The 10752-nt window shown below is 32.5% G+C and overlaps 1 protein-coding gene across 4 annotated transcripts; it reads left to right on the top strand.

Moving 5' to 3' along the window:
* Positions 1-366: 366 nt before the first annotated feature.
* Positions 367-5659, top strand: LOC133300928 (outer envelope protein 61). 4 transcript variants are annotated; one of them, XM_061500510.1, is made up of 11 exons: positions 367-764; positions 1393-1623; positions 2169-2225; positions 2357-2485; positions 2779-2856; positions 2940-3010; positions 3385-3428; positions 3535-3742; positions 3847-4411; positions 4638-4781; positions 5125-5659. In XM_061500510.1, the coding sequence occupies exons 1-11, from the start codon at positions 669-671 to the stop codon at positions 5269-5271; spliced, it is 1770 nt and encodes a 589-aa protein (XP_061356494.1). In that variant the 5' UTR covers positions 367-668; the 3' UTR covers positions 5272-5659. The 4 variants fall into 4 exon arrangements, with proteins under 4 accessions (XP_061356494.1, XP_061356493.1, XP_061356496.1 ...); XM_061500509.1 differs by having other exon boundaries at positions 3385-3434; positions 3544-3742; XM_061500512.1 differs by having other exon boundaries at positions 3385-3438; positions 3605-3742.
* Positions 5660-10752: the final 5093 nt, after the last annotated feature.

The raw sequence follows: 10752 nt of genomic DNA, 5'->3' as shown, positions 1-10752 counted from the left end.
ACAACCCTTTTTGTTAACGGATCATATATGTATCCACTATAAACAAAATACATTCTTATTTACTCATTTTAAATATAAGTCACCTAATAATAATTATCTTTATATATATATATATATATATATATATATATATATATATATATATATATATATATCATTTAGTTATAACTTCTTCTCCAATTTAAGTGTCACCTCGCACATTTGTGGAGTGGTGTGCTTTCATCAAACATCATTCATGTTATTTTTTCTTGGTCCAAATATAAAGTATTTAAAGTACATAAAAAGTGGGAAGGCCAAGAGAGTAATTTCGACAAAGCCAAGGCATATTCGTCTCTTGTTTGTTTGGGTTCTCTACTTTCCGAGTCTCTGCTTTTGTTTTTCTTCTTCTTTTCAGGTTTGGTAGGCGGCACCTCCAAATCAGACTCTTCCTTTTGTTCTTGTCTTTCCAAATCCTAATTCGTCAATTAATCAGAATCACCTTAACCTCAATTTCCCCTAAATACACAAAACCGGAACCTTACTTGACCTCTGCAAGTTTCATTGAATAAAAAGAAAATTCCACACCCCACATTCCCTCCCATCATTAATAATCTCAAAGTTTCGTTTTTGACCTTCTGGGATTGCTTCTTTTGGGTGGATTTGAATTCAAATCCAATTGGGTATCGAAAATGTTTAACGGTATGATGGATCCTGATATGATCCGAATGGCTCAGCAACAGATGAGTCGCATGTCACCCGCTGAGTTGGCTCGGATCCAACAACAGGTCTGTCTTTTTCCCTTGTTCTGTTCTGTTTCCTGAAATTGCACGAACGTACGTGGATTCGTCGCGTTTTGATTCAGACTTTGAGTTGCAATGTCAAAATGAATGCTAAATCGTTGGGAATTCAACGCTCTCAGATGCCCTTATTTGGAGGAGAAAAAAAAAAAGAGAGAAAATTTTGTTGCCTTGATTAATGAAATAACAGAAACAGTTAAATTCGTCTTCTGGGGTGGGTTGGGATCGTGGTTCTTTACATTTCTGGATGCGTTTGGGATTGAAAGTTTAAAACTTTTTTTTTTTTTTATAATTCTAGTTTAGCTATGTTAAGCCCTTCTTTTGTTTCTGAGTTTGTTGGAGACTTAAATTTGAACTTTTGAGAGAACATGTCTTAGTACCTAAGATTAGGGCTTTTATATACATGGTAAGACTCACATGACATGACTAATAAATTAGAGCTGACATATGCATGTGGGATCAACGACTAATAATGACTAATGAGTATAAGATTTGTTATTCTTACACCGTATAAATTGATTATTCCCCATATATATATATATATATATATCTATGTTTGTGTGTGTATGGTTCATTGCTAATTGTGGTATTGTGCAATGTTTCTGTGGAATTGCAGATGATGTCTAATCCAGAGTTGATGAGGATGGCCTCGGAAAGCATGAAGAACATGAGTCCTGAAGACTTTAAAATTGCTGCCGAACAGTTAAAGCATACACGTCCAGAAGAAATGGCTGAGATTGGTGAGAAGATGGCCAATTCAACACCTGATGAAGTAGCAGCTATGCGTGCCCGTGTTGATGCTCAGATCAATTATCAATTAAATGCAGCTGAGATGTTGAAGAAGCAGGTGAGTAGCATAGCAAGAAACTTCAGCTGGTTGTGTCTTTGTGAAACATGAATCATGAGCCACATGCATTTTCTTCTTATATTGGTAATTGATGAAATATGTGACATGAGACGAATCCATGTTGAATTGGAAAAAGAAAGCCTGGTGTAAGTTCCACTATTTTTGCAGTATGCCCTATATGTAGTTTGAAAGAGTCATTAAGAATACCTTCTAATTTTTCCTGATGGAAGCATATTATGATCATGTGCTAGTCCTTAGAGCCCAAATTATCTACTAAAGCCAAGTGATGACGCCCTGCGGGCAATCCTTTTCCAGAATCATGTAGGCTCTGAGAAAGATTGGTAAATAAAATTACATTTGAATAATACTTTAGTTCCATAGAATGATCTGATCAGAAAATACACTTGCTGTCATTGCATGATAAGACATGAAATGTTCCTCAATTTACTACCCTGATAACTGATTACTATTTTTCAGTTTCTGTAGAGCTCCAGTTGGTGTCTAGTCTACTGTGTGGCTTGATGAACTAAATTTAAATTTTGCAGGGAAATGAACTTCATAATCAAGGAAGGTTCAATGATGCTTTACAGAAGTATATGCTTGTAAGTGCACTTTTTGTGACTTCTTAACTGTCTTCCCCACACCTTTTTATCTTGTTTATCCCTATTTTGGAGACTCTAAGGAATTATAAGTTTTTTGGTCTATTACCTTGTTTTCATTTTTTATATTCTAGGCAAAGGAAAACATAAAAGATATTCCATCTTCTCAAAGTAGGAAACTTCTTTTGGCATGCTCACTCAACTTGATGTCCTGTTACTTGAAGACAAGGAAGTATGATGAATGCATAAATGAAGGTTCTGAGGTATGCGTGATTCCTTTTCTTTTGCCATTTCAACTTGATTTAATTGTTAATTTTAATAGCCAAATGCTATGTTTAAGTAGTGGTATTATGGGGAAATTTATCAGCTGAGAAGAATAGAAAGAACACTACATTGTAATTGTAATATTTAAGAAATTAGTTACTCCCAGTTGCGCTGCTTATGTAACAATACGAATATTGTCCTAGATTCTAATTTGCTACTATTTTAAGTTCTTTGTTTTAAAGAGTTCACTGTGACATCCTTGCAATGAATTTATGTGCTTTAAATACTGTAGGTTTTGGCATATGATGCGAACAACCTTAAGGCTCTGTATCGAAGAGGTCAAGCATATAAGGAACTTGGTCTACTAAAGGTGAGCTTCCAGTGACTCAATTAACATTTTGACGTTAAGGTTGCGGTTTTATTTTTATTTAATGGCATTCCTGATTTTTGTAGGATGCTGTTACTGATTTGAGCAAGGCACTTGAAGTGGCCCCTGATGATGACACAATTGCAGAGCTTTTTAGGTGTGATCTTTGGAACAGAATTATTTATTCCTCTACTTATTACATATATGATACATTTGGGATTGGTGAGCCTATAATTATGAGTATTTTTCATCTAACTCCACTATAAATCAATGTAGACAATGGATTGTATGCTGAATTAAGTAAATATGTGACGTGTTTACCATTATGTTTTTTCTGATTGAATCTTATGTAACCTATAGTAAAGGAATTTATATATTGGAAGTAAGCTGATGTTCTGCTTCCATCCATCTTCTATAATTAATTAGAAATTGGAATTAAGTTATTTTATTTTTAAAATGATTTCTTTGTTTTTTTTAAAGGATTTTGATGAACTTGGACTCTGTTTAATCCCATCAAATGTTTAATTTCAGGGACACCAAGGAAAAGTTGACAAAGGGAGGTGGAGACCAAGCACCTGGAAGTATGTGTTCTCACCAATTATTTTCTCTTTTCCTTTTCACTTTGCCCCAACCTCTGCTTTATGGTTCAAATGGATGTCAGATTTAAACTTATTGGTATCATGCATGTAGGATTAGTAATTGAAGAAATAACAGAAGAAGTAGAGAATGTGCCTTCTGGAAACAACATAAGCTCTTATTTGGAAGAAACAGTGGCTCAACCAAAAAAATCTGGAGACTCCTCTAAGAGTTGTGGTACAGCTAACAATGGAAATCCAAAAACAAATACAGACAGTCTAGATGCATTGAAAAAAGATCCAGAAGCTATCAGGTACTCTACATTTTTATAAAAGGTGCTAAGCACATTATGTGTATTTGTCTTGAATTTAATCATTGGTCTATAAAATTGATTTACACTCGTTTATTATTCTATAGATCATTCCAAAACTTCATTTCAAGTGCGGATCCTGCCGCTCTTGCTTCTTTGAACACTGGTCAATCCAAAGATATCTCTCCAGATATGATTAGAGGTACCACAGATATGATTAGCAAGATGTCACCTGAGGAACTTCAAAAAATGCTTGACATGGCTTCTTCATTTCAAGGAGACAACCCATTTTTCAGAGGAGGTTCCCCTGATTCTCCTTTCAACCCTGGATCAATTCCTCCCAATGTGACACCTGACATGTTTAAAACAGCGAGTGACATGATAAGTAAAATGTCAGCTGATGACCTTAAGAATATGTTTGAAATGGCATCCTCACTGAACGGGAAAGAATCTATTCCATCGTCAGCCGCCGTAGACAAGAATGAAAGAAATGTTTCCCAGTCAAGCTTCCCATCATCAAGTACAAATGGAACTAGTGCTTTTGGAGAATCAAGTTCTTCTCACAATGCGTTTTCGAATATGAGAAATGCTTCTCCGTCAAACTTCCCTTCCTCAAGCACTGATTTACAAGAACAGATGAGAAACCAGATGAAAGATCCAGCCATGCGGCAGGTACGTTCATATTATTTTTTAAGTAGATGGAATGATTAGTAGCCTTCTTCCACATACCTGGCTGGAATAAATGCAATAAGTTTCCACTTTTACTTTTCATATGTTACTACAAAAATTATTAGGTATACCCCTTAATTCCGGTTCTATATCTCAAAACATTCTTGTGTTCAGTATTTATGTGTATATTTCTTTCCCTTAATTTTTTTAGTTTATGTTGTTTTGGCAGATGTTCACATCAATGTTTAAAAATATGAGCCCAGAAATGATGGCAAACATGGGTGAACAATTTGGGTTCAAGCTTTCACAAGAAGACGCAGCAAAAGCTCAGCAAGCCATGTCATCCTTATCACCAGAAAGCTTGGATAAAATGGTATATTCTTCTCCTTAGTCTAAAGGAGGTTATTTTGTTTATATTCATAAAAAAAAAAAATTTGTACCTAAAGATGAGGATGGCAAGATGGAGTTGTGGCAAATACTAAGAGATGTTAGATAAAATGAGAGAGAACATTAGGATGCAAGTCAATTTCATGTTTAATTTTACTGTCAATTGGTGTTATGTTCCTTGAAATAGCTTAGAGTAGGTAAGCTTAGGTTGGTTCTATATCTTCTGTAGCGTCACTGCGCAATATTGGTTAGTGCTTGCTTTAAGGATTTCCAATTGGAATATTTGATTTTGGATCTTTATATTACTAAGGTGTACTTTGTCTTGGCAGATGCTTTGGGCGGACAGGATTCAAAGAGGAGTTGAAGGTGCAAAAAAGACAAAGAACTGGCTGCTAGGGAAACCTGGCATGGTCTTAGCAATATGCATGCTCATTTTGGCTATCATTCTTCACCGGTTGGGCTTCATTGGTAGGTAGAAGAATAAGGGGCACACATTATTATATATGAGATTCCTCAAGAGTTCAAACTGAGGCATAGCCTTGTATGAGGAGACGATGATTTGTTGTCTCAGCCAAGAAACAAAGAGGAGAGGAGTTATCCAGAAAGCAATGCCAAAATGGCATCTCTTATCAGATATGTCCAAATTGAGGATGTGATTGGCACTCTTTTTGTATTATATTAGCTTTTTGAGTTGTTTACCATTTAGCAAGCACTGAGAAGGACCCTACCATTCAATAAATCCAGAACCTTATGTCATTCCTATAGCCTTATCCTTATGCTTTTGTCAGCCACCTTTTTCGGTGGACTCTTACCTCCTTTTTTTTTCCATCTACCGCTGCACAGAAAAACGTTATTTATAAAAATTGAGAAATATTACTCTCCTTTTACATGAGGTAACTTATCTCATTTTCTCTCACTTCGATTTTCGTACTCCACTTTTTTATTTTTTTTTCTTTTTTCTTGTAATGGTGGTACCCACCTATTTTCTTTCTACCACATAAGATAACTATCTTATGTGGAAGGAGATTAATAAAACCCATAAAAATTTACACAAATTCATTTAGGGTTTAGGGCTCGTTTGATGCACACAATAGGAAAAGAACGGATAAGATAAGAGAATTGGATGAGGATAGGAAAAAATATGTGACTAATAAGTTTATATCATATCATGTGTTTGATATGCATTAGATTAACAATCTAAAAAAATTATGTTATCCTATTATGTGTTTGAGATGAAACAGATATAATCAGGATATGATATAAATAGATTAAAATACCTTTTTTAACCTAATATCATATAATTTATTAAAAATTAATTTTTAAATTTATCTATACAATTCTAACAATTATAATAGTAAACAAAATATTTTAAATTAATTTTTTATCCTTCATATCGTATGTACCATTATTCAAAAATCATGATTCATTTAACTACTAACTTTTGCATCATTAAAAATCATGTTCCATGTTTCATTCAAAAATAATTTTTCATTCAATTCAAAAAGGCATAGTGATTAATGGTTCTTTTATTCGCTAAACAAAAATTTTGGTCTGCAGGTAAATACAATTTATAATTTGGGAGTTATAAGGAGAAAGAATAAATAAAATATAATGCAACAAATACAATCATAGATGTTTCAAATCATTATAAGAATTACATAATACAAGTAAATTACAAATAAAGAACACTATAATCAATTTATATGTTCATTAGTTAGCCATTCATTCCATATTGTGTTGCTAAATTTTCCCTCAAGCAGACCACTGATTACTAGCTTCAATTGTATTGATATAATCACCATCACAACATGCTACTTCTTCATTGAGTATTTGTGTTTCCAACTCTGCATCGAATTATGCTTCCATTGGTCAGTAGGCATTTCTCTTCTGATAAAATTGTGAAGAAGGCAACAAGCAATTATTATGCAGTTTTGGATTTTGATGAGATAAAAAGATCGACTTTTGAGTATAGCTCAACGCATTTTTAACCATCCAAAAGTTCACTCTATCATATTTCTTGTCATGGAATGTCTCGTATTAAAGAGTTCTTCCTTATATGTTGGTGTATACCACGTCTCCATTCACTCCGATGGTACTGATAACCTCTATATGGAGCGAGAAATCCCTCGTAATCATAGTTGTTAAAATCTCGATTTATCACTATGATTTTATGTTTTTACGATTTTTTTCATCAAAACGATTTACCAATATTCCAAATGCTTTTACGTTTTTACGATTTTTTTACATTACGATTTTACGTTTTACGATTTTTTAATCCCCTTCCAATTTTAGTTAAGATTTCGAATTTAACAACCTTGCTCGTAATTTGTATATCCAACATCTACTATATAATAGTATCCTACAATAAAGAAATAATAGTTAATTCAAATACATTATTACTCATTAATTAATATCACAATTTTTGTACCATATAACCATTTTTTTACCTATTGGAACTATTAAGCCATTCCTCCTAGAAATGGCATCTCCCAATACGCTTGAATTTGTACAATTCTCATCCAATCCAATCCCCATGAACTTGGGAAAAATAAAAAAGAAATTTTTATTATCCTATCCAATCCTTCTCTTAACCCAATCCGCTTAGATATTAGGCTTGTAAATAGGAGAAGAGAAGGTAATAGGATAAGTCTATTCTATTTTATTAGTTTACCAAACAATAAATAAGGACATGATAAGATAATCTATCCTATCATATTTCTTTTATCAGATGCATCAGACAGGTCGTTAATATCTTTCATATTGTAAGAGATAATTTTTATCTCATATATACACATAAAAGTGTGTGGGGTCTATATATATTTTCTCTTTCTCTCTTTTCTCTTCATATGATTCCACATGGGCCACACATTTTTATGTATAACAGATAAAATTATCTCCTACAATATAAGAAACACCAATCCAATTCATTTATCTATTTTCCTCACATTCATGGAGCTACTATTGGTTATCTGTTTCCACTTTACTATTACATAGGTTGAAAAAAGTATTATGCTATGGTTTGTGCTTTGGCACATAGCCCTTTGTTTTTTCAATTCGCTAGAGAGTAAAATCATGCGAAATTCACCTTAGCCATAAAATTGTGGTGTTTATGTAAATTTTATCTTACATTACATAATATAAATAAATCAAAATTCTGTGTGCGATATGTTCATACACATATTAGAGACAGTGCACATCAATGCCTAAGCATTTAGAAGCTGACTAATCTACCCACTACCAAGTCATTAACAAACCGTGGGTTCCGTTGGTCTTTAAGATGTCAAGCTAGTTAAATGGTATCTGTATAATGTATATGCATCTCCATTTTTTGACTGATAATAGCATATTCTTCAATGCAATAGAAAATTACTTAACTTGGCGTAAGTTGGCAATTTATGCATATACAATATAATAACGTAATCAGGCATATGATTACTTAATGAAAAGTACTCAATTATCACTTAAAACAGATAGTTACTACAGAGAAAAAATGAATCGGAAAACCACTTCCCCACTAAAGCACTTTGTTAATTATTACGAAACCAAAACGATAGGCATGGAGCAAGTCCGCATGAACACGTGTTATTTTGACTTATAATAGATGATTGGCCACATCAACTAGTAACGTGGAATCCATTACGATAAAATGCAAGTTGCGATTTTTTTTTTTTTGTTTACTTATTTTAAAAATATTACTTTATATCGTGATATCGTGCGTGTAAAAATATTATTTTGGAAGTATATTAAAAATTCTCTGCAAGTTACAGTCATTTGGTCATATTGTGTACTTTGATTTCATTGAGTATAGTAGCGACGGGTCTTTTATTTATTCCATCATCGAAATGAAATCTGTTACGGATATGTATATCATATCCCAATTATCTACTAGAATATTTGGTGAGATATGGAATCAGCAACTTCTCAACAGCTCCAAACAGCCAAAGGATATAAGATAAGGATCACACCCCAACAGAAGGAGAGAGAATCATACTACAATTGGGGATCTCAAAAAGCACAATCCTAGGAAGGTAATCCTATAAATAAGAGCCTAAGGACCGTAGACGTGAGTGTGTTATAGCCAATATCCCAATCAGCTTATAACCAAGACATGAGTGTGTTATAGCCAAGACGTGAGTGTATGCACAAGCAATAAATGAGTTCAGAGTGTGTACCTGGAAGTCTTAAGCCTTTTATTTAGGGCCTGTTTGGTGTGACGTATAAGGCCTGATAGTATAAGCTTATACTATACGTTATGACATTTTCAGTTGTTTGGTAAGATCATCGTATAGTATAAGCTTATACAGCAGAATCCCTTAATACATCAAAATGATGTATAACTTAATCCGGCATAAGGGGAAGGGATTAGCCCTGATAAGAGGTTAGTGTATTAACATCATTGACCAGTGCAATTCTCAAAAATTAATATATTATTTTAATATTAATATATTAAAATAAAAATTAATTTTTCAATATATTAATTTTTAAAATATTGAATATTTTTATTTATATAAAATTTAATTTATTTTTGCGACACACTGATCAATAAATTTTTATAAAAATTAATATCATATGACATTTTTTGAAGAATTATATAAATTCTTTATTAAAGGATAATTTTATTAAAAATATTTATTTTTATCCTATATAGTATTATACAATGCATTACCAAATACTAGATGATATTATCTTATACAATATATAATTTTATACAATATCATGCCAAACGCTAGATAGTATTAAAATTCAACCATGTCTTATACAATCCGGCCTTATACTATCAGGTCTTATACTATCTGGCCTTATCCTATATTATGCACCAAACATGACCTTATAGAGGTTATTTCTTGGGCTTGGGTTATATAGATCTTCCACTTGGCGTAGGATTCAACCTTTTTTTTTTTTTGTTGGGATATGGATTTTATCTTTATTCATTGTTTCATGCTGTTAGAATAATTGAGCCATTTTCCATTGAGGGATTTGTGGTTAGATAATTAAGATATGGATATATTCTATAACGATCCTGTTATAGTTTTTTTTTATTATTTTATGAATTATTAATTTGCTCAAAGAGCCTATCTAGTGTTAATGGGTAATTAACTAATTACTTTGTTGGCTTGTATTATCTATTTACACTTTGAAATATTTGAATAAAGATCATCAGAAGAATTATTTGGAAAAAAGCATCACGTGCAAAAGTCAGACTTCCTCAATAAAACTATTTGAGATAAGACTTCCTCAATAAAGTCAATTTTTCATTTTTATTTATTGTGTTCGTAACAGGTCCGAAAAGTTCTAACAAAAATGGTAAATAGATTCTCAATAAAGATTCTAATCTAATCATAAGGAACGACAATAGATGTTAACTATTAAATTTTAGAGTAAATAACATTTTTGGTCCTCAGCAAATTTCACGATGCCCGCTTTAGTTCCTAGCAAATAAAAAGATTATTCGTGGTCCTTAAGAAATTCAAAATGGACCCCTTTAGTTGAAATCGTAGTCCCTCGTAAATTTAAAAAAGACCCACATTAATCCCTCAAAAGAACTAAAATAGGTCAACTTTGAATTTCTTAAGGACCACGAATAACCTTTTTATTTGTTAGAGACTAAAACGGACATCATAAAATTTGCTGAAGACCAAAAATAATATTTACTCTTAATTTTATATAAAATCTATGTGAATGGATTTCTCGTATGTTATTTAAAATCATCATATTATGCGAGAGAATATTGATTATATAAGGTGAATCAAGAGTGATTATTTTATTACTATCTATTCTGATTAACATCGTCATGTTAAATGAGTGTCCATTTCCAAAAACTATACAAATGGTTACAATTAGAAAATTACGAAGTTTTGGTGGTTGTTCTAGAAGGGTCGATAGTCTAATCCTATATGTATCTTAAAATCTGTCCTTCCCATTCCGTGTCCTTGTGAAGTGCCAACACGTCTTAATTC

The sequence above is a fragment of the Gastrolobium bilobum genome, unplaced genomic scaffold (genome assembly GCF_033153095.1).
Source record: "Gastrolobium bilobum isolate Gb01-03AN ecotype WA unplaced genomic scaffold, APGP_CSIRO_Gbil_v1 utg2979, whole genome shotgun sequence".
NCBI classification, from domain to species: domain Eukaryota; kingdom Viridiplantae; phylum Streptophyta; class Magnoliopsida; order Fabales; family Fabaceae; genus Gastrolobium; species Gastrolobium bilobum.
This window is presented reverse-complemented; position numbering and strand designations above follow the sequence as displayed.

Excerpts from the sequence above, each read along its gene's own strand:
- LOC133300928 (XM_061500510.1), top strand. The coding sequence starts at position 669 with ATGTTTAACGGTATGATGGATCCTGATATGATCCGAATGGCTCAGCAA. Across the intron at positions 2,226-2,356 it reads CTTTACAGAAGTATATGCTT|GCAAAGGAAAACATAAAAGA; the intron begins GTAAGTGCACTT and ends TTTATATTCTAG. Across the intron at positions 3,743-3,846 it reads AAAGATCCAGAAGCTATCAG|ATCATTCCAAAACTTCATTT; the intron begins GTACTCTACATT and ends ATTATTCTATAG.